This window comes from Gymnoscopelus microlampas (genome assembly GCF_963454915.1).
Source record: "Gymnoscopelus microlampas genome assembly, chromosome: 2".
In the NCBI taxonomy this organism is placed as follows: Eukaryota; Metazoa; Chordata; class Actinopteri; order Myctophiformes; family Myctophidae; genus Gymnoscopelus; species Gymnoscopelus microlampas.
The window spans coordinates 8,709,732-8,732,406 of NC_139939.1; the positions used below are offsets into that span (position 1 = coordinate 8,709,732).

Sequence of the window (22,675 nt, forward strand, 5' to 3'; positions counted from 1 at the left end):
CTCTTTCTACATTCACAGACTTGTCAGCTACGACTCCAGATGACAGACTATGCAGTTCCCTCAAATCCCGGGAGAAAGGTTTTCGTTCAGAGAAGTAGTTCAGGATCATCTGCACATCCTTGGCATCTCTGGTCATCCCTGCAGCTGCCCTGTCCTTGTGGACCACTGCTTCCTTGATGTCTTGTAGGCCGGTCACTTCTCTCATGGCCCTGTTGACTTCTCCACATGCTGGGGTGGACATCAACCATATCAGACTTGTCGACTGTTCAAACCCCCGACCTCTTGTCAGACCACCAACCGCCTTAATGTTCCTCATGAAGCTTATTCATGAAGCCAAATCAAAGCCACGATGATGTCAACAAGCATGGCCAGGCCGCTCTAGAAGTCCTGTACAACTCTAAGCCTGGGAATAGCCTTGACTTTGAAAGAGCAGCCAGGTTCAGTAGCAAGATGGCGTCCAGGTTGGTCTATCTGCCTCCTGAATCTCTCCCACCTACTTGCGATGCAGCCAAGTACCATAGTTACCGAGTGTACCACCAGCTACAAACCTGGCTAGGCAATATTCTTGATCCAACCAAGTGGGGATGGTTGCTCCACAAAGGCCAACATGTGGAGAATCACAAGCCAATGAGGATGCAGAGGGATGCTGCTCCAGCAGCCTTGCTGAAGCTAGTCAAATGCAACTGCCACGGCAAGTGCGACAAAAACACCTGTTCCTGTCGCAAGAATGGACTGCTGTGCACCCTGGCTTGTGGTCAGTGTAAGGGAATCACCTGCTGGGGGCACGGTGGCGCAGTCGGTAGCGCTGTCGCCTCACAGCTAGAAGGTCCTGGGTTCGATTCCCGCCAGGGACGCTGTGGGCGCTGGGGGCGTGTTCTCTCCTCCACGTCATCGGCGCCCATACCCTAGGTGGGGTTGGTGAAAGGGCCTACTCTGTGTGGAGTTTGCATGTTCTCCCCGTGTCTCCTAGGGTAGTTAATACCCTCACAAAAACATGTAGTAATCCTGGTCACTATACTGCCTCCCCCTGGTCAGCCGGGGCGCCTGATGGAGGAGAAGGGAACTGGTTGGAATAACGTGTTCCTTCCACGCGCTATGTCCAACCAGGGAAACTCCCCCCTGTCGGGTGATAAGAAGCGGCCTGCTTGCTCCTCATGCATTGAAGGAGGCATGAGCTTCAGCTTGGGCTCTCCCTAGGCTGGCAGAGGGTAGGTAGTGCCCAGGATTACATAGGCAATTGGCACTGGGTGAAAAAATGTGGGTTACAAAATCGTGGGATAAAAATTACATATAAAAAAAAAAAAAAAAGGGAATCACCTGCACCAATGTTGAAGTGAACAGTGAAGAGCTTCTAGATGATTAGACTGTCTGGGTGTTGAAATCACCTGCACCAATGATGCAGTGAAGGTTCTACATATCTCTACATGATGTGGTTAAATGAAGTTGCAGTAGATTATAGGTATTTTGAGTTTTCTAGATGTTTTAAGTTATGTGTAATGCAATCAGGAGGTCACAGTCAAGCTTTGAAAACAACTGTGCCTTTCAATGTGCCTTTTATTTTTCTTTATGTTTTACTTACTGCATTTAGTTTTGTGATTTCACCTGTAAATGGCAATAAAATGTAACTTAAGTTACCAAAATAAATCTCAGTCTTATTAAAAATGCTTCTAATCAATTCCCTGACCTCAAAAACATAGGATTAGACACTTTGTTTACATTCATAGCTCTATTAGTTTGGAAGATATGCCAATTTTTGGAATGAAATACTCACAATGGCGGCCATCTTGGATTTAGGGTATTAGCAGTGAGCAGATCAGGGTAGATTTTCTATCCTGGCTAGTAGACCTAATTTCCAGTCAAAATCAGTTGAGAAACAAAATAATACAATTTGGTCCAACCTGAGTGGATTCTTTTGCTAGAATTACTGGACTACTACTAAATTCAGGGCTATGTCTGAAATCACATACCAACATACTATTTAGCATGCCAAATAACTTTTTTGTACTGTATGTCCAAAAACTTAGTACGTAGCTTAGTATAAATACTATGTGAGAAGCATTCTAAATTCAGGTTTTCGACTGACTATTCTTACTTATACACAGTCTGATCGAGTCCTTTTTCTAAACTAAACTTTTAACAATGAGTCAAATTCATTAAATCAGCAGTCGAGAAATAGATGACAACAATGTTATTTTCAAAATGTATCAATTTATTTATTCATGTAAATAGTAACTGTACACAACAAGTAACAGACTCAAACAGCCACTGTTTAATACTTCAAAATGTAAACAAATAATATATAGCGTGAAGAGGAAATCACCATCATGGTATTACACTTCTATCTTTCTCTTTAAATCTTTTCTTTGTCACTTTTGTTTTTCACTATAACTCCTTTTTGTTGTTGCACTTTTAACGCTACTGCCTCTAATTGCCTTCCCTTGGAACAAGTTCGCGTTTCTTAGAACATGATAGTGGTATATAGTCTTTTTCTTGTCCGCCGTGTTCCAGTGCAAAAGGTTTCTTTAATAGTCTCAATGTTTTGACGTGCGAATAACCAGAGCCCTGCACCTGGATGTGTTGGGATGAAGGACTCTGGTCATAAAGTGCTCAGTGGGTTTTCCACACAGCTGTGGGTGTCCATGTGGATTAGGCTGAGAACTGGACCCATATTATTGGCGGTTCCGAGGCCTCGACACCCCACTGCGTGTGCACCCCATAAATAAATAGAAACCCTTCACAAGAGATATAATAAAGTTGAGCACCCCCACCGACCCACAACGTCGAACGATGGCAGGTGCGTTGGATTAGAAGCACTCGGGAAGTGCACTCACTGACGTGGTCCCTGTTTTGTGTCTCATTCTGTGTGACGAACCAGACGGCTTGTCTCACTGGCTAGCTGTGTCTCGTTTACAAAATAGGGAACTGAAACCTCCTAAAAATGGGAGAGGATAAATGATTGTGAAAGTCTGGACGCTTATGTGTAATAATGTCTCCAACGTCGTGATGGCTAATGCGTGTAGACATGTTTCACAAAGATACTGACGTTTGGCAACTGCACTAAAGATACAAAGACGAGAAACTGAATTAAGGGAGCACGGATTGTACACCTACATGTTTGCTAAAAAACATTTGAAAAGAAAAAAAAACACGCAACTTTGATGGTACGAATCGTTGTGTCCTCAGAATTATGCTGGTCGATTAAAAATACACATTCAGCTCCATTTGGCACCGGTGCTGTGTTTTACACTTCACAAGTACTGTATTTTTCTTCTTTTTTTTGTTTTTCTTTTGACAACATCACAATATTATTATCGCACATAATATCCACATCTGTGCTGGCTCCGTCTCTGATGACACACAGGTGCGTAATAAAAGCATCTGCCCATGGAATGGGTATCGGCCTCTACATCCCATACACGGAGAGGATGCTAGCCAACCGGAGCTAACAGGGTTGCACTGGATTAAAAAAAAAAATCCTCTCCATCGATGGGATCTAAGGCCTTACCAAATGGAACGTTCTCATTAATTAGCTCATTAGTCACATTTAATACACATGTTCTTCTTTACAACAGAACCTGGACTTAGACTCCACATGTACTGCTTACTGTACAGTATATGCTCGCGAAATCCAACAACAATAGGGTATGATTTCAGTCCGCTTCAGGTCCTTAATAAGCCCATCTGACAAGTCATGCTTTGGCACACACAGTAGAAGTGAGGATTGTCTTGGTGTGTGTGTGTGTACGTGTGTGTGGCCCATTGGAGAGCATGCAATATATATTTCCAGGGTACTTTCGAAGACTGATAAACACAAATCTATCAGTCCTTTGCTTTCACTTTCACTTTACGTCACATCTCTGCACGCCTACTGGAGCAATATTCTGCAGTGACAATCATCTTTTGTTCCTCTTGGTTTCGTCGCCTGCCGTTTGATTCAAAGGAGTCTCAGTGAAAGCCAATTGCTTTGACCGCCCTTTCATGCATGGTGTCACCGTTCGACTGTCGATGTTGCCTGTCTGTCACATACATTCCTCGGTAGCCTATGTACATTGTTGTTGTCGATGGTGGTGGAGTTGTTGTTGTTGGAGTGCTGTGAATTCTCTCTCGACCATGGTACAGTACACAGCAACATCCTTAGTCTGACACTCAGGATGTTGCCGCATATAGGCACTGTGCTGGACAATGTCAAAATACATTGAAAAAAAACCCCAGCAAATAACAGAAAGAAAAAGTCATCTACCATAATCAATATCAAATAATCCAACGCAAAACTCTGTCGAGGTTAAATTGGCCTATTAGATGCATATAGTCTAAAAAGAACGAAAGAAAGAGAGAAACATAAATGAAGCTAAATGGATCAAATTAGAAACAGTTTTGCCTGGCATTAAATATATATTTTTTTAAGTGAGATCGGTTGAATCGTAGAAGCCTCTTATCAATCATCGTCGCTATAAAACAACTGCACATGGTAACGAAAGAGAGATGGAGAGAGATTTGACCCTGAATATAAAACAACAATCCCTCCTCCTGTGGGCCGTTGGCAGTGTGTGAACGATTGGTACATTTTTCGCATCTTTTAACGTTTTTGCTAACACCAGAGCATAGCACGTAACACATTTCCACTGAGTGCCGCGATAACTCCACTTCCCCCCGCCCGAAACGGCCCCCGTTCAAGCCGACGACTTCTCGACCTCCTTCCAACGCTCGGTCCAGCGAGTGTTGCACGTTCCCCCACCATTTGATCGCTCGTATATATATATATGACGACGGACGGGATCCAAACCGTCGACCTTTTTGGGGGTCCCAGCCGCCTCGTCCAGTGAGTGAACAAGCCCCCCCTGAAGGGGACTGATTCCGCTTCAAGTCTGTTCGGTCCGTCGTTTCAACCCGTCCGCGCTGTGGAGGAGAAGCACCGGTCTTCTACCTCCACGCCAATCCCCCTCGCGTCTTAGTAGCTTAACAGTTAGCTCTCACATAGTAGTTTTGCATTGATTTGCATTGAATTTCTGTCATTGTTTCAGCGTCTTGTCTGAACGCCTGCAAGTCCCGCCTCATCTTGTTCGAGAGGCTGTGTGCTTATCAGCAGGTCCACTGAGGAAATGATCATTTTAAAAAAGACTAAAAAATAAATTTAAATAAAAAAAGAAAGAACATGTCCTCCGTTAAGTGGTCCTTGTTTCTGATTGGTGGAGGTGGTTGTTGGTGGTGGTGGTGTCGGTGGGGTTGTTGTGGGAGGACGGGGGAGTTGTTAGTCTCTGCCCCCCCCCTAGTGGTTGGTTGTAGAATCACACGGAGCTCTCCCGTGCCTTGTCGTCCATGAGGAAGGTGTTGAGTTTGGAAACGTCGACCACCACGGCGTCTCTCTTGTTCAGGTGGAGGTCTTTCAGGTGGTCCTCGTCACTTTGGTCCTTGGCGAAGTTAATGAACACCTAGCGGGGGAGACGGAGCGACAGTTAGACGGACGTTACAGTACAGGGGGCCGGCCCGGCCCTGTGCTAATATTCCCTGTGAGACCATGTGTGAACAAAAACGACCACCATGCAAACAATGAATGAATGTCATTCAACACTATCGGCCGTTTGTTTACTAGGGGGATGATGGACGGGTGAGATGTTTTTGGAAAAAAATCACACACAAAAAAATCACGATTTAAAAAAAATAGCAGATCTACAAGCTCATAGCGCGGCACTCGGTGCCGCGCTATGAGCTTGTATATCTGCTATTTTTTAATATCTAAAGAAATCTAAAGTGACACAGATGCGTTCCAGTTCTTAATGGGTTAAACTAATGGCCTAAGTAATTTTTTAAAGTTCTTCAGAACATATAAAAGACTGATTCCAAAACAAAACTACATGATATTTCTTAATCATTTCACCCAAAACGTCTATAACAAATGATGACTATTAACATAAAAATAACACCGTCTGTCAAGTTAAGTAACATAAGAGATTTAAATAGGTTTAAATAGGATTAAACCTGACTTAGGCCAAATTATTGACTGATTTACTTAAATAATTGTAGTGGAGTAAAAGTACAATATTTGCCTCTGAGATGTAGTGGAGTAGAAGTAAAAGTGCCGAAAATTGGACATACTCCAGTAAAGTAAAAGTACCTCAAAATTGTACTTAACCCATTAAGACCTGGAACGCATATGTGTCACTTTAGATTTCTTCGGCTATTCAAAAATAGCAGATATACAAGCTCATAGCGCGGCACTCTGTGCCGCGCTATGAGCTTGTAGATCTGCTATTTTTGAAAAATCTCGATTTTTTTTTTTTTTTCAAAAACGGTTAGGATTTAGATTTTTTTTAAAGAATCGCTTCAGGTCTTAATGGGTTAAGTACAGTACTTGAGTAAATGTAATTAGTTACTTTCCACCACTGCCATTACTAAACAACAACAACAAACAGCATGACGGGGGGGGGGGGGGTCTTCTTACTTGGTCTAGAGTGGTCTGGGACACGGAGTAGTCCTCTATGCTGAGGGCCTCCTTGTTGGAGGAGAGCAGGGAGAAGATGCGCGCCAGGGAGGTGAGCGAGGAGGGCAGCTGGTACTGCAGCATGTTGCGGTGCTTCTCCTTCAGCGTGCTGCCCGGCAGCTCTCGCTCGATCAGCCCCATGACCGGCCGCAGGTCTGGGTCCGGACCCGCCACCCGCAGGATGATGGTGTAGCCGTCTCCGAACCTGGGTTGGTGTTTAAGAGAGGGAAGAGGTTATTATGAGCTCACTTCCTGGTTCAGTTCAGGGAGAGACAGGAGGACGCTCTAATTATGGACCTTTGTTTGTTTTTTTAATCTATTCTGAATCTGCTTGTGGAGCGTTGTTTTGGAGTTTATAAACAGATTTTTGATAATGTTTTGCTGTTGTTAATATTGGCCTCCATTTTACTTCAACTAATGAAGTGTTTTGTTATTATAATATATATATATAATATAATATATTTATTATATATTATAATATGTTTTTATTATTCATTCATTGTAACGGAATGTCATGCAAACAGAAATTATACTTGTACTCAAGCCAACAGTAAATGAGTAAATGATAGAAAAAGAAAGGCCTTTTTTGGGGAACAACTACTCCTTTACAGCTGTAAGTCCGTTATTTGGCCATTTCACACGCAGCTGATAGGAATTTGTCCACTTTCCCACCCACCACACACACACACACACACACACACACACACACACACTCTCTCACCTGTTCTTGAGGTGCTGGACGGAACCAAGGCAGCGGAACCTGCCGTTCACCATGATGGCCATCCTGGTACATAAGGCCTCACACTCCTCCATACTGTAGGTTACACGTAGTAACACAAAGACGTTAACACGCTGGTACATAACGCAAAACAAATGCTGTGGACAAGTACCCTACGAAGACATGGGTATCTCTAGTAGCCCCATGTACACACATGTCGTCATTGTATTGTAGCACTCATTCCCTAGTTTGTGCACAAAACAGAAGTAAGTGATTCTGCTAACCTGTGAGAGGTAAGCACTACAGATCGTCCCTCTTTGATGATGCTGAGGATGGCGTTCCACAGGGCACGCCGCGCCTTGGGGTCCATCCCTGTCGTTGGCTCGTCCTGTCGACACAATAAAGCACAGAAGATACGTTTCAGCGACTTTTATATGACCATGGTCGTACAGTGAGGCGCAACTTATTCCTTTCAACTTTCAAGTCTATGTTCTTCTGATTTGTTTAGCACAGAGGTCTTCAACGTTTTCAGGCCAAGGACCCCCTAGCTGAGAAAGAGATGATGCAGGGACCCCCATAACATTGTGTTGCAGATTAAACTGTTTTTTGTTTTTAGTTTTACTTGGTCTGCTGTTTCTTTCCCCTCTACACCTATATGTCTTTGCCGAAAATAGCCGATCTACAAGCTCACAACGCCTCGCAGCGCGAGGCGTTGTGAGCTCGTAGATCGGCTATTTTTGGCTAACGTTCTCCTCAGAAAAGGGATGCTAGTGGTTAATGTAAAAAAATATATCACACAAAGATTTGGCGGCCCCCCCTGTAATAACTCTGAGGGCCCCCTAGGGGTCCCGGACCCCCTGTTGAAGACCCCTGGTTTAGCAGACTCTCTTGTCCAGAGTTACTCCCTGAGTGCAAGGTTGGATTAACCCCATGAGCCCCAGTGAACGATCGAAAATAGCAGATGTGCAAGTGGTCAGATAGATGGGCCACATGCATTTTAAGAGCATAATTTAATTTAATGATCAGTCAATCGATCAATCTGGCTTGGATAAATCACTTGGTTGGGAGAATGGCTGGTGTAAATAAGCGAGTGAGAGCGTTACTGACCAGGAAGACTACAGGTGGTCCTCCTATCAGCGCCATGGCGGTGGACAGTTTCCTCATGTTGCCTCCGCTGTAGCTGCCCGCCGCCTTGTCCACGTACTTCATCAGCCCCAGCTTGCGTATGCCCCAGTCTGCCACCTAGTGGAGAGGAGGAGAACAGGCGGTTAGTGGTGGAATATGGTGGTTTTCTTACTTCTTTTTTTCCCAGAATTCTTTCTTGTTTTAGCAACGTAGAGAATATTTTTTCTTTAATTTTGTGTGTGTGTGTGTGTGTGTGTGTGTGAGAGAGAGAGAGAGAGTGAGTGAGTGCTTTTGACTGACCTCGCAGACTTCTTTCTCTGGCACTCCTCTCAGGATGGCGTAGAATTCCAGATGTTCTCGACCAGTCAGCAGGTCATTGATGGCATCGAACTGCGGACAGTAGCCCATGTTCTGATGTACCTCATCTATCTCCGTAGTCACACTACGAACACACACACACACACACAGAGAGAGAGGTAATAAGTTCTCTAGAAAACACTGTAACTTAACACTGACAATTTTTTCTATAATGAATGTTCTTCTGATTTCTCTCTCAGAGTGCAAGGGAACGCATCTCTGTCATTTTAGATTTCTTTGGCTATTCAAAAATAGCAGATATACAATAAACATTTGTGCAATTATTTGAATTTTTAAGCGGACATTTGTAACTCAAATCTTTGCTTCTGGGAGGGGGGTCCCCGTAACTAATTTATACTTTACATTATTATTATTATTTTAGATATATATTTTTACCAAAAAATATATATTCCAAGATTTGAACACGTTTTCACGATTTTTCAAAAATAGCAGATCTACAAGCTCATAGGTAGCGCGCTATGAGCTTGAATGTCTGCTATTTTTGAATAGCCAAAGAAATCTTAAAACGACACAAATGATGCTTTCCTGGTCTTAAAGGGTTAAGAGATTTGCGTGATTTTTAACGAGTCCTTCTAGTTGTAATATTTGGTTGATCAGATAAAATGACTGTATGTTATTGATGACTTGTACCTCTTGCCATTCAGGTAAGCTTCTCCACTGGTGACCTGATTGTCTCCCGTCAGCATCTTGAAGGTACTGGTCTTTCCTGCTCCGTTTACCCCCAGCAAACCAAAGCACTGAAAGACAGACGACACACAGGTTTTCAGGAACAAGTCAATACTCATTTTAGTATAATGATGATGACCAGATATTCTGTTTCAAACTGTTCACTCCGACGCTCCAAATACATCACTTTTTACGCCCTACCCTGCATTCGGACCCGAGAATCATCACGTGAGAGACCAACATAATTTCTACAGCTCAGTCGAGAGGCAAGGCTCTATGCACAGCAGCCATATTGGACAGAAATTGGGCCCCTTCCTTGCTTCCTTCACAGGTGTTACCAATGACACTAATGAAGGCTCTGTTCCATTTAGTGTAGCACAGTGGTTCTCAAACTTTTTAATTTCAAGGACCCCCACAACTCTGAGAGTGTACAAATGGAACCAAATGGACCCGGGAGGGTCCATTTGGTTCCATTTGTACACTCTCAGAGTTACACCCTCTCATGGAACCATGAGGGTCCCTGGACCACACTTTGAGACCCACTAGTATTTCTAGTGAGCCAACATGCACAATATCAGCACCCTGACTCTGTTTGACCAGAATGGAACAGAGCCTTCATTAGTATCATTGGTAACACCTGTGAAGGAAGTCAGAAGAGGCCCAATTTTTCTCCAAAATGGCTGCTGAGCATAGAGCCTAGTAGTACTACGTTTTGTACTAGTACAGTAGGTGTAGTACTAGGTGGTCCTACCTGAGAGTAGTGTAACCACCTCCAACCACTGCACACGTGCTAGTTATATTGTATTATCTACCATACAGATGGTTTTATTCATAAAAATGAGTTCCGGAGTTTGTTAAAATAATGTTAATAAAGGGCCGTTGCTTTCATAGGACTCTATGTTTTTTTTGCATGCGTCTCACCTCTCCTCGAGGAATGCCCACACACAGGCGGTCCACGGCGGGCTTCTGCTTGCGTTTGTAGACCTTGGTGAGCTGCCGGAGCTCCAGGATGTCGGCCTGGCCTCCTCCGCTGAGGATCCTCTGTCTCTCCCTGGCCACGTCCTCGTCCTCCTCTCCGATGGGCTTCAGGTGACTGCTGGACGACCTGGGGACGACCAGATGAGACAAGGCAAACGTCAACCCTCCGGTAAGAGATATGACATGATTTAACCCTTTAAGACCTGAGACGATTCTTAAAAAATGTTTTCTAAATCCTAACAGTTTTTGAAAAAAAAAAAAAAAAAAAAAAAAAAATCACGATGTTTCAAAAATAGCAGATCTACAAGCTCATAGCGCGGCACTCGGTGCCGCGCTATGAGCTTGTAGATCTGCTATTTTTGAATAGCCAAAGAAATCTAAAGTGACACAGATGCGTTCCGGGTCTTAAAGGGTTAAGCCTGACGCAGTCGTATGACAGTGTCTGAGTTGGTGACTGTGTCTGACTTGTAGATCTGCTATTTGTGCAGTGCGACATCACCATACAACTCTATATAAATACATTTTGTGACTGAAAAGTGTAAGAGGAGGAAGGTCCCCGCCTACCTGTTCTTGATGCAGAAGCGGTATTGGATGAGGACGGTGATGGTGAAGAAGACCACGCCCTCCACGGCCATGGCGAACAGGTTCTTCCCCACCATGTCCCACGCCAGAGGAGAGCGGAAGCGGTTCTCGCCTGGGGAAGCACGATGAAAAGACATTGAAAACACAATCAAATATCATATAGACATGACAATTTCCTCTTGTTTATATCTTCTATCTACACAAAGACCTAGATCAATCGATCTAGGTCTGTCTGTCTGTCTGTCTGTCTGTCTGTCTATGACCAAAGAAGCACACAAAACGCATTCTCGTTTTACAGCAACGATGTGGGGACGTGGACGTAAAGGTATGGTCTACAGAGCATTTCAGTGTCAGCTGTTCCGGGATGTGAGAGTGGTAAGTAAGTCATTGACGTTGCTCTTACCAAACCTCTCCAGAGCGTCGGCCATGGCCTGGTTCTTCACCATGTCGATCAGCCCTCTGCCCAGACAGAAGTGAGGGAAGATGAGGAAGACGTTCTTCAGGATGTCGTTGATACCTCCGACCTCCTGGAACACACACACACACACACACACACACACACACACACACACACACACACACACACACACACACACACACACACACACACACACACACACACACACACACACACACACACACACACACACACACACACACACACACACACACACACACACACACAAAACCAGGAAGGTCAGCTATAACATTCCACCGATTTTCAATGAATTTGCATAAAACCTGTAAACGGCATTTCTCGTAAGCAAGCCACTGAAGTCGTGATGCTGCTTACGTTGCTTCCAAACAGCTCCAGGACGAAGGTGGACACACTGCCGTTGATCCCGATGAGGATGTTGACGCTGGTCAGAACCACATAGGCTGTGCTGGGGATCTTAAAGAAGAACGAAGCTGGATACATCAGAGGGGTGATGGACCACCTGGATGAGACACAAAATAACATATCAATAACACAGAAATAAGACATCGAACGTACAGTAGCGCTTTTCTAACGCGTGTGCGTGCGTGCGTGCGTGCGTGTGTGTGGTGTGTGTGTGTGAGACTCACCCGTAGAGCAGAAGCAGCAGGGCCAGTACTGGCAGGTTGGTAGAGGAGACATAGGCCTCTTGTTGGAAACACACGAAGATGATGATGACCAGGGTGGCTGGAACGATGTAGTTACACTGAGGGGAGGAGAGAATAATACACTTAAATCTACATCCATTGTGTTGTAAAACAGATGAAATTACATAATCTACAGTATGATGTGATAAATAGTTAACTACTGTTAACCACATGGACCCGTAATATGAGTCCATTTGGTTTGTGCGCTCTTAAGAGTTATCAAGGTCCTTGAAATTAAAAAAAAGGTTGAGAACCAGTGATCTAATGTCTTTCTGCTGTATTGATAAAGTTGAATTGCTGATTGCTTAGTCTTGTCTCACAGATATAAATTATGATATTATGAAACATACACTAACCACTTTAGCCCTATTTTATACCTAGGCTATTTGAATAGTCGATCTACAAGCTCATCATGTCAGTGAAAATGTGTTTGTTTATTATTTAACCACTTGATACCTAGCGTCCCCCTATTCTGGCGGAACATTCATAGTTTAATTGCAGATTGCTTAGTCTTGTCTCACCATGTCCCACATAAAGGTGGCCAGCCAGTAGAGTAAAGGCTGCACGCCGCTGATGAACTGCATGTGCTTGGCCTTGTTGACGCGCTCCTGGATGAGGAAGACCACAAAGCTGGCCGGGACGAAGGACATGGCGAAGATGACACAGATGGACACCAGCACGTCCACCGACGTGGTCATACTGAAGGGAGGGAGAGAGAGAGAGAGAGAGAGAGAGATGGAGGAATGTGAGAAAATGTAGCACGGATAAAGAGACTCCACGCCTCGTTTTGGACTGACTTCAGTCGGATCAGTTTCAGGGGCCTGAACTATTTTGTTGCTTTTGAAGAAAAGGGGAATAAGAGAAAAGACCAATTTTCCAAGCGTCTTTATTCGTTTTTCACTTTTTTGCTATTTAATTTCAGTTTACTTCACCCAATCATAGCAAAGAGCAACTTGTTTGGGTGATTTTTACTCTTTGCCATAAAGATGTGCTGCTTTTTCTCTGTTATTTTTCTATAATTCTATTGCTTTATTGGTGAGGCTGAGGGAATACAGTGAAATGAACATCTGAGGATTTGACTTAACCCATTCAATCCGGGAACACATCTCTGTCATTTTAGATTTCTTTGGCTATTTTCTTTTTGAAAAATCGTGAAAGTTTGTGCAAATCTTTAAATATATATTTTTTAAAGCGAACCTTTGTAAAATATGTTGTTCCAGGGACCCCCCAGATGCAAATATCTGAGTTACAAATGTTCGCTTTAAAACAATATATTTTCACGATTTTTCAAAAATAGTATTTTTTGAATAGCCAAAGAAAGAAGAAAATGACAGAGATGCGTCCCCGGATTGAATGGGTTAAAATCCCCAGCCCATAAAACCTCCTCCTCTCCTCATCTCTGTTCGTAGTACTCACAGTGCCACCTGAGACAGCTGCTCCTTGGTGAGGTTGAGCGGGTGGTTGAACGCCGTGATGCCAAACTTGCTGGGGTCCTTGTCGGCGGGCAGACTGGCTCGCAGGATGCCGTTATTCATGACGTTCAGGAAGGAGCCGATGCTGTGCCAGCCCTTGTTGTTGAACCAGATCTGTGAAGAGCGGAGGGGGGAGGGGGGGGCAGAGGAACGTTAAAACATGAGGCAACCCGGGTTCACGTTGCAGTGTTGTGACTCGAAAAGACAAGACCGATATGGATATATATTGTGTGTGTGTGTGTGTGTGTGTGTGTGTGCGTGTGCGTGCGTGTGCCTACTCTAACCTTGACGTTCTTCTTTGTGTCCAACCCCTGCATGAAACTGGAAAGACTGCGGAAGAAGCGGTCGGCCGCTGTTCCCTGCAGAGAGAGAGAGAGAGAGAGAGAGGCTTAACTTAACACTGTCAAAAAAACTGCACGGATGTGAAATTCAGGATATAAAGCATATAATCCAGATAGTTCAGTACAACTCTGCACCTCAATCCCATCGTACAACGTGGACAACAGCGTTATTGTTTTACAGTATGAAAGCGTCCGTAACGTACTCTCTCCAGATGGAAGCGTCTCCTCAGCTGAGCGATGGCGTCGTCGACATCGTCGCCATGGGGGAGGAACTGAGACTTCCTGGCGCCCAATGAGAAACCGCCGTATCTGCACGAAGGGATGCTCATTTTAATATCAGCGGAGCGGTACGGGCAGAAATGATACGAAGCATAATGAATGAACAAGAAGAAAGAAGAAACTCCTATTATTGACTCAAAACGTACCTGAACTCGTTGACCCAAATCTTGTTCTTCAAACTGTGAGGGGAGAAGAACGATAATGTCAATTTAAAACAAGTAAATGGATGAGGAAAGACATTAATTGTTTAAAAAAGTTTTACACGATGGTCGATGGTTGCACCAGGGTGCAACCATCGACTATTCTCTTAGTTGTGATGCGGTACGTTGTGAGCTTGTAGTAATACACTTGGTTCGAGTCGGTCTAAGCTGAAATGTTCTGTATAGGCTCTATGCACAGCAGCCATTTTGGAGAAAAATTGGGTCTCTTCTGACTTCCTTCACAGGTGTTACCAATGATACTAATGAAGGCTCTGTTCCATTCTGGTCAAACAGAGTCAGGGTGCTGATATTGTGCATGTTGGCTCACTAGAAATACTAGTGGGTCTCAAAGTGTGGTCCAGGGACCCTCATGGTTCCTTGAGAGGGTGTCCCGGGTCCATTTGGTTCCATTTGTACACTCTCAGAGTTATGGGGGTCCTTGAAATTAAAAAGTTTTAGAACCACTGTGCTACACTAAATGGAACAGAGCCTTCATTAGTGTCATTGGTAACACCTGTGAAGGAAGCAAGGAAGGGGCCCAATTTCTGTCCAATATGGCTGCTGTGCATAGAGCCTATTGGATGCTGCGTACTGGTGCTTTGGAAGTGTGACAATGATGTTCATTCTTAACACTGAAACAGGGTTGGACCTGAACCGTGGACGCGTGAGCACCATGAGACATGCTGTAGAGACAGAGAGAGAGTGTGGTGGCTGGCTGAACGGGATACGAACCTCTTCCCGATGATCTGAGCGTACGTTTTCACCAGGTAGTCAGAGATGTTTCTGCCCGTCAGGTTCTGCAGCGTGTCTGTCTTGCTGATATTCATCTACACACACACACACACACACACACACACACAGTCAGAAAGCACATACTGTACAGGACTTGTGTAAGCAAATATGATTTGTGTGCTATTGTCAGGCTGAATTAGCGTTGAAAAGAGATACTGTAGCTTTTTTGTGTGTGTGTGTGTGTGTGTGTGTGTGTGTGTGTGTGTGTGTGTGTGTGTGTGTGTGAGCGCATACCTGAGGGGGCGGCAGGCCTCCAGCCCCGGGCGGACACTCGGGTAACATCTTCTTGCGTCCGTCACAGCTGCACTCGCACAGGGGGGAGGGGTTCTCCATGCTCCAGTTCCCATTGGTGAACATGTCCTGTACGCTCTGAGGCACGGGCGGAACCGACCAATCATCTTTCACCGCAGTACAGGGGGCGTCACTGGAGGAAGAGAGAGAGAGGGGAGGTGGGAGAGTTTTTTTCAAATAAAAGTAACAAAAGAATGAAGCAAGGCAACGCCATAGAACTCTGCTATCTTCAAACTAGAAAGTCCATTTCCATTTTGTATATTATCAGAAATGTCAGTGAAATGTGTTTATTTGTTATTTAACCACTTGAACCCTAGCGTCCCCCTATTCTGGCGGAACATTCCCCAGAAATAGCCGCCGAGTAAAGTGATTTGTTTGTGTTGTTGTTAATGTTGACAGTAGATGACTCACGGTATGGGCTCTCCCTCCATGCAGCGCGAACCAAAGCCTGGTTTATCAGTCAGAGCTCCTAGTAGCTTGTTGATGTGGCTGTCCTCTGGAGCGTCATTACTGTAAAAACACATTCAGACATTATTATCTAGCGCAAAATAAACTTCATAATGAGTCATTTGTTAGTTGTGGGGGGGGGGGGGAGAAAGTATTTTAACGTTAATGCTGTGTGTAATTAAGGTCACGATGCGTGACAAACAAAAAAGATGAGTAAAATAACAGAATGAGATTATCTAGGGACCCTCATGGTTCCTTGAGGGGGTTCCAAATGGACCCTCATAGGTCTGTAACTCTGAGTGTTCTGGGGCCCCTCGATATTAAAAACGTGAACCACTGATCTAGAGAATAAACAGAAACAGAAAATCCTGCAAGATGATCCTCACCTGATGAAGGTGAATTGCTGTTCATACATGCCGGGCTGCAGGGCTAAACTGGGGTACTTCCCAAACGGAGGAACGATCAGGCTGAACACCAGGGCGATGCACACAAACACAGCTGGGAGGACGATCTGGAGGTGACAAATATATACATTACAATATGCTCCAATGACACATTTACAGTGAGTCACAAATTCAATATTTTTACCCACAGATGTTAAATGTATAATTTTGTGAAGATAATTCTATTCGATTTGATTCTCAATTCTAATCCTGGGGGCTTTCTGCAGTGAGGAAACTTAACTTACTGTAAGCTTTTGTTGTAAACTTCTGCCATCTAGTGGCTTGTCTTTTAACTGCAGTGTGCCATTCAAGCTCTTATATAGCAATTTGACTTTTGATTTTAAGGATTAAAATCAGGATTGCTAATTTATTTTCACAAATTGTGATCGATCGATTTTTCCCCAATTTCTATTGGAAAATGAGTTTTCGTGATATTATTAATAGTTATTCGTAACAAACTATAAAACACTACCCATTGATGCATAATATGATATACATCATCCTCATCTCATACTAATGTAGCCCTAAAGAAACACATTTTCCTGACCAGATTGGTGTACTTCTTCACTTCTGTTAGTCCGTCTCAACAAGGACATATAGTATGTGTAGTACTGCAGGTGTGCAGGATCACAAAGAGTTGCAGAAGTCAGCAGTGTTTGTGTACCTGAGCGAAGAAGCCCTTCCTGGAGCGCCGTGCGTAGAGGAAGCGTTTCCAGAGAAGAGCCACGAACTGCTGCCTCCTCAGACTCCATCCTTTGACCTGATAGGAGCCTTTGCCGTCCGCTCCGCCCAGCCAGTCTGTCTCACGGGATTCTGCATGGACGGAGACAACCAGGACGTCAGCTCACAGCACGCAGTGTAAAACATTAAGGACGTTCAAATATTAACCCATTAAGACCTGAGGCCGATTCTAAAGAAAATCTTTCTGAAAAATGTATACGTTGCTATATCAGTGGTTCTCAAACTGATACTGACACCCAAAATGATATGTATTTGGCCGCCGACACCCCATCTCAAAATATCTTGTTCCAGGGACCCCCCAGAAGCAAAGATAAGGACTTGCAAAAATGTCCAAGATTTTTCAAAAATAGCAGATCTACAAGCACGTAGTGCGGCACGAAGTGACGCGCTATGAGCTTGTATATCTACTGTTTTTGAATAGCCAAAGTATAAAAGAATGGTTAGTGGAGACAAAATGAATTGGGGGGGGAATGAAACAAAAGGAGGCAAAATTAATTTGGGGAAAAAAATGTTTGTTGTCTAAGTACGGTTCCATTAACAACCAGATTGACTTTTTTTAGCGGTGCCAACCGCTCTACGTTTGACTCTGTCTGCGTGTCCGTTTGTTTGAGCACGGGCCGTTTGTTTGAGCACGGGATGAGCACGGCAAAGAAGCAAACAGCTATAACTTCAGTTTGCAGCATGCCACCAAGTCCAAATTTGGTATGTGGACTTAGACCACCAATAGGGACGAGCATGAATTGATGACGTTATCAAAGAGGGGTCCAGGGACCCCCAGCGCCCGTATGAGCACGGGATGAGCACGGGATTTTAAACAGCTATAACTCCAGTTTGCAGCATGCCACCAAGTCCACATTTGGTATGTGGACTTAGACCACCAATAGGGACCAGCATGAATTGCTGAAGCCCCGCCCCCTCTGTCTTCCCATTGGCTGGCCTTCAAACAGCCATAACTCAAGTTCGCAGCATGCTATGGAGTACAAATTTTGTACATGGACTAAAGCCAGCAATAGGGACTAACTGTCATTACTTAAGCCCCGCCCCCTCTGTCTGCCCATTGGCTGGGCTTTAAACAGCCATCATTCCAGTTTGCAGCATGCTACCAAGTACAAATTTGGTAAGTGGACTCAGACCACCAATAGGGACGAACTGAAATGAGTTAAGGCCCGCCCCAAAGGCACCGCTTCCTTCACACAGGGTGTGATTTTTTAAATCCATAGCACAAATCTAAAATCTTACAGCTATTTTGGTAAGCGTTTTTTTTGGCTACGTTAGAAACATCCACCATAATGGCCACTAGGGCGTGCTGCAGCCGTACCTTCTGCGCCTTCCGAGTCGTTGAATTCAAGGTCGTCCTCTGTGAAGGGCTTCAGGCAGCTCTGGTGGTCCCCGAACGCATGGCGACGGCGGCGGGTCCTGGTGGGCACCACGCCATCTGCAGGTCGGAAGGAGGTACATTTGTTTAACCCATTAAAACCAGGAAAGAATTTTAGATTTTTAGCTATATGTATATATACACACCAGTAGCAACATACGTTTTTCAGAAAAAAATGATTTAGAACAGAGGTTTAGAATAGTGGTTCTCAAAAATAGCAGATATACAAGCTCACAGCCCGTCACTTCGTGCCGTGCTGCGAGCTTGTACATCTGCTATTTTCGTTTTTTTTTTAATATGTTTTTTTTTCACACACCACTGATTTAGGAGGCATTTGTGGAATCAGCCTCAGGTCTTAATGAGTTAATGTCCTTACAGTAATCCTTTGTGTCTCTTATTTGAACATAAATGATGTGGGTAAATCGTGTTAATTTGTTTTTCTTCTTCCTTTTATCATATTTCAGCTGTCTTTTCATACAGTAATTCTACATCATCCGTCGTCAGTAAGTCTCACCTGAGAGCTCCACCGCGTCCACACCGCTGTCCTCAGCAACTTTCAGGAAAATCTGCAAAGACACGTCAACAGAGATTAGATTCAAGACGATTTAAACCTACTGTATCTGATTAAACCTTTTTATCTGAGAGACGAGACGGAGACACAGGAATGCTTTTAAGGTTTCAGAGATGGGCATCTGAACCTCTTACACCACTGATGGACTGAGACTATCGATCCTTCCATCTCTCCATCCATCCCTCCCTCCCTCCCTCATGCCCTTCTTTCCTCTGTCCATCCACTCTTCTTTCCTTCCTTCCATCTCATCCATTCCTCCTCAACAATTTACAATTAAGGCCTTTTGGCAGGAACCCTGAGAGGGTCCCTGGACCCTGAGAGGGCCCCTAATGTTGAGAACCATGTGATGCACAAGTTAAGTTAACAGTGAACCGACCTCCTCCAGGGTGGTGTCAGAGATGCCGTAGCTGGATATTCCCAGGTCGGTGAGTCGGTCGTCGATCTCGTGGAAGAGCTCGACGAAGGCGCCGTCTTTGGCCGACTGGTAGGGCAGGACGTAGGTCAGCTCGTGGCCCAGGTCCTCCACCAGGCGGGCCTCCGCCACGTGCTTGAAGATCACACTGGAGATGAGGGACACGTCTGCACAAAAGAACCGAGAACATCATCATCATCAGAATCTTCACGATGTCTTTCTTGTCAGTCAGAAGTGAAGGTGAAGTGGTATTTTAAACGTTTGTCTTACCGATGGTGGTGGTCTCACTTTCCGGTTCGCTGCCCAGGCCGGCATCGGAGCTGATGCTGCTCTCAGAGACACTGTCCTCCTGTGAGACGAGGCAAAGGAAAATGAACACATTTACAAAAAGTCTGCAGTAGGGCCGGGGCATTATGACCTCGATTACGATTATTGAACGATTGAAGAGCAGAATAGCAGATCTGCAAGCTCACAGTGCGTTGTGATGCGAGACATTGTGAGCGTGTATATCTGCTATTTTTGAATAGCCAAAGAAATCTAAAATGACACAGATGCGTTCCCGGCTTTAATGGGTTAAAGGGATAGTTCACCCCCAAAATGACTTTTTTTTCCTATCGATTAGTCACCCCATGGAGACTTGAATTCATGCGCATTCCTAAGCCAATAACTTGATGACCAGCGGACCGGTAGGCTGCGGTTCCGGTAGGAGACACACAGGAGACTCTGCCGGTCATCAAATTATTGGCTTAGGAATGGGACAAAAAACAAAAAAAATATCCATGAATTCAAGTCTCCATGGGGTGAGTAATCAATAGAAAAAAAGTCATTTTGGGGGTGAACTATCCCTTTAAGTGCCCCATGCAGGCCTACCCCCACACACACGCAGTAGTGGTACAGCAAGTTCTCTCACCTTCTCGCCCTGCGGCTTCTTGCTGTAGGAGACGGTGCTGGCGGAGTTCCGGCAGGAGTGGAGGGAGAGGTCGTAGTCCCGCTTCACCAGGGTCAGGTAGTAGCCCGTCCCCAGCTGGGTCTTCAGGAACAGCGAGGAGCCCACGCAGCACAGCTTGCCGTGGGAGATGATGGCGATGCGGTCGCCCAGGATGTCCGCCTCGTCCATGTGGTGCGTGGACAGGATGATGGTACGGCCTGGAGGGGGCGGAGGGCAAGTAAACGTAAGTACATTTTTACTTGAGTAATGTACTTAAGTACATCTCTACTTCTCTTCACTCTACTCTCTGTCAATCCCAGCGGTGTTTACCTGCTCTGTATTTGAGCAGCAGATCCCAGATGCCCCTGCGTGAGTACGGGTCGACCCCGGCCGTAGGTTCGTCCAGGATCACGACCTTTGACCCCCCAACAAAGGCCAACGCCACTGACAGCTTCCTCTGCATGCCTCCTGAAAAAACACAAAACAAACTAAACGGTCAGATCGGTCGCTCCTCTGCAGAAAAGCTTATCACAACACGTGGAAAACATCCGGACATGCAGAGACATTGAGGACAAAACCACCATTAGTTTTTATGTTTTTAGTCAGGTTTTGAGAACTATGCACTGACTATGCTATCCACTATTTACATTCCCCACAATGTCACACAAAACGTCCTTCTCAGTACCTTCTCTATGCAACGTACAGGAGGTTCCATAATAAATGATCATTAATGGGCAGCAGATTGATTATATGAAGAATTTATTAGATAGGGCTAATTTCTTATATGTCAATGATTAACCACTTAAGCCACTTAAGTACACAAATAGTCTATTTTTGAGTCTTTGATATATATTTGTTAAACATTTTGCCTATAAAGACATCCAAAAATAGGGATTACTAATCGATTATTTTATAAAATTATCCATTATTGATATTTTTTACAATCGATTAAACTGATTAGTTTTATTCACTGTTGCACCCTTACTATAAGAAGCAGGAGGATTGGTTTTAAGGAGAAGGCTCACCTGACAGGGTGCTGGTGCGCGACGTCCTCTTGTGAGGCAGTCCGATGTCACTGACAATCTGTTCCATCTCCGCTTTGACCTTCTCCTCTGACAGACCCTTCAGCCGGGCGTAGAACCAGATGTGTTCCTCCACGGTCAGCCTGAGATAGAGGAGAACACGAGACATCGTACAATCAGTGCATTCGTACATGATTTAAAAAGGACACGCTCAACAATTCCGACCTGAGATTGGTAATCTGTGATCTGGTACAGAAGGGGTTTAATGGGGGGTCCTTGAATTTACAAAGGTTGAGAATCAACCTTTTTAATTTCAAGGACCCTCATTAGGCACCTATTTGATGTGATTTTTGGTTCCTAACTATCAATAATTTATCTGGGGGATACGTACATGCTGAAGAGGACGTTGTGCTGCGGACAGACGCCCAGGTTCTGTCTGATGGTGCTGAGCTCCGTGCGGATGTCTTTACCCATGATGTACGCTGTGCCAGAGGTGGGCGGGAATAGCCCTGTCAGGATCGACCTATCAGGAGACAAGGAGAGAGGCAACAGCCACTTAGTAAAACATTAAGGAGAAACGGACAAACTTAACTTAACTTTCACTTTCAAAATGTTTAAAAAGTCGCAGAAGTAGCCGAACTATATGCTCACAGCACAATTGTAATGCGACACATTGTGAGCTTGTAGATCGGCTATTTTTGTGACGTTTGTGCAACGATCTTATACGACAAAGAAGGGCATTCATTTATGGAGAAAAAAAAAGAACGTTGAAATATGGAGATAAGTTTCTGCCCGAAACAACAAACTTTTCTATTCTATTCTCTAGCCTACTGTGTTTTTTTTCTTTTTCCATGAGTGGTAATTGTAAAGTGTGTGTATCTTACATGGTGGTGGTCTTGCCAGCTCCGTTGTGTCCCAGGAAGGAGGTGATCTGCCCCTCGTAGAAGCCCAGGCTCAGTCCGTCCACCGCCAGCTTGTTCCCGTGGCTGTAGACCTTCACCAGGTTCTTGATGTAGACGCCTGGCTCGATGTGGGACGGCTCCTCTTCAATGCACACAGCTACGCACAAAACACAACATAGGCAACATGTTAGGAACAATGATGACGCATGGTTTAAACACATCAAGAAGAGACGCTGTAAATCATTGGTTCTCAAAGTGGGGTCCGGGAACCCCCAGGTGTCCTTGAGGGAGTTCCAGGGGGTCCCCAGCTAAACGATAGATATTTAGGAACCAAATGGAGCCTTATGGGTCTGTAACTCAGAGAGTGTACAAATGAAGAGAGTGGTGCCTTTGAATTGCATCCTTGTGTTGC

General features: G+C 44.6%; 1 protein-coding gene across 1 annotated transcript in view; it reads right to left on the reverse strand.

Moving 5' to 3' along the window:
• Positions 1 to 2,188: 2,188 nt before the first annotated feature.
• Positions 2,189 to 22,675, reverse strand: part of LOC311037586 (phospholipid-transporting ATPase ABCA1-like) — a 75,746-nt gene continuing 55,259 nt past the window's right edge. The window contains exons 19-49 of the mRNA XM_084046808.1: positions 22,246 to 22,420; positions 21,753 to 21,884; positions 21,365 to 21,504; positions 20,670 to 20,807; positions 20,322 to 20,557; positions 19,682 to 19,760; positions 19,376 to 19,578; positions 18,943 to 18,994; positions 18,372 to 18,488; positions 16,977 to 17,125; positions 16,256 to 16,380; positions 15,834 to 15,932; positions 15,366 to 15,555; positions 15,072 to 15,166; positions 14,286 to 14,318; positions 14,064 to 14,169; positions 13,804 to 13,878; positions 13,464 to 13,633; positions 12,569 to 12,746; positions 11,991 to 12,106; positions 11,719 to 11,863; positions 11,329 to 11,452; positions 10,908 to 11,037; positions 10,287 to 10,470; positions 9,330 to 9,436; positions 8,622 to 8,763; positions 8,304 to 8,438; positions 7,481 to 7,584; positions 7,200 to 7,292; positions 6,440 to 6,683; positions 2,189 to 5,429 (exon numbers count right to left, since the gene is read on the reverse strand). Coding sequence (XP_083902934.1) covers positions 5,286 to 5,429; positions 6,440 to 6,683; positions 7,200 to 7,292; positions 7,481 to 7,584; positions 8,304 to 8,438; positions 8,622 to 8,763; positions 9,330 to 9,436; positions 10,287 to 10,470; positions 10,908 to 11,037; positions 11,329 to 11,452; positions 11,719 to 11,863; positions 11,991 to 12,106; positions 12,569 to 12,746; positions 13,464 to 13,633; positions 13,804 to 13,878; positions 14,064 to 14,169; positions 14,286 to 14,318; positions 15,072 to 15,166; positions 15,366 to 15,555; positions 15,834 to 15,932; positions 16,256 to 16,380; positions 16,977 to 17,125; positions 18,372 to 18,488; positions 18,943 to 18,994; positions 19,376 to 19,578; positions 19,682 to 19,760; positions 20,322 to 20,557; positions 20,670 to 20,807; positions 21,365 to 21,504; positions 21,753 to 21,884; positions 22,246 to 22,420 — 4,160 coding nt within the window. The 3' untranslated portion in view covers positions 2,189 to 5,285. The remainder of the gene's footprint in view (positions 5,430 to 6,439; positions 6,684 to 7,199; positions 7,293 to 7,480; positions 7,585 to 8,303; positions 8,439 to 8,621; positions 8,764 to 9,329; positions 9,437 to 10,286; positions 10,471 to 10,907; positions 11,038 to 11,328; positions 11,453 to 11,718; positions 11,864 to 11,990; positions 12,107 to 12,568; positions 12,747 to 13,463; positions 13,634 to 13,803; positions 13,879 to 14,063; positions 14,170 to 14,285; positions 14,319 to 15,071; positions 15,167 to 15,365; positions 15,556 to 15,833; positions 15,933 to 16,255; positions 16,381 to 16,976; positions 17,126 to 18,371; positions 18,489 to 18,942; positions 18,995 to 19,375; positions 19,579 to 19,681; positions 19,761 to 20,321; positions 20,558 to 20,669; positions 20,808 to 21,364; positions 21,505 to 21,752; positions 21,885 to 22,245; positions 22,421 to 22,675) is intronic.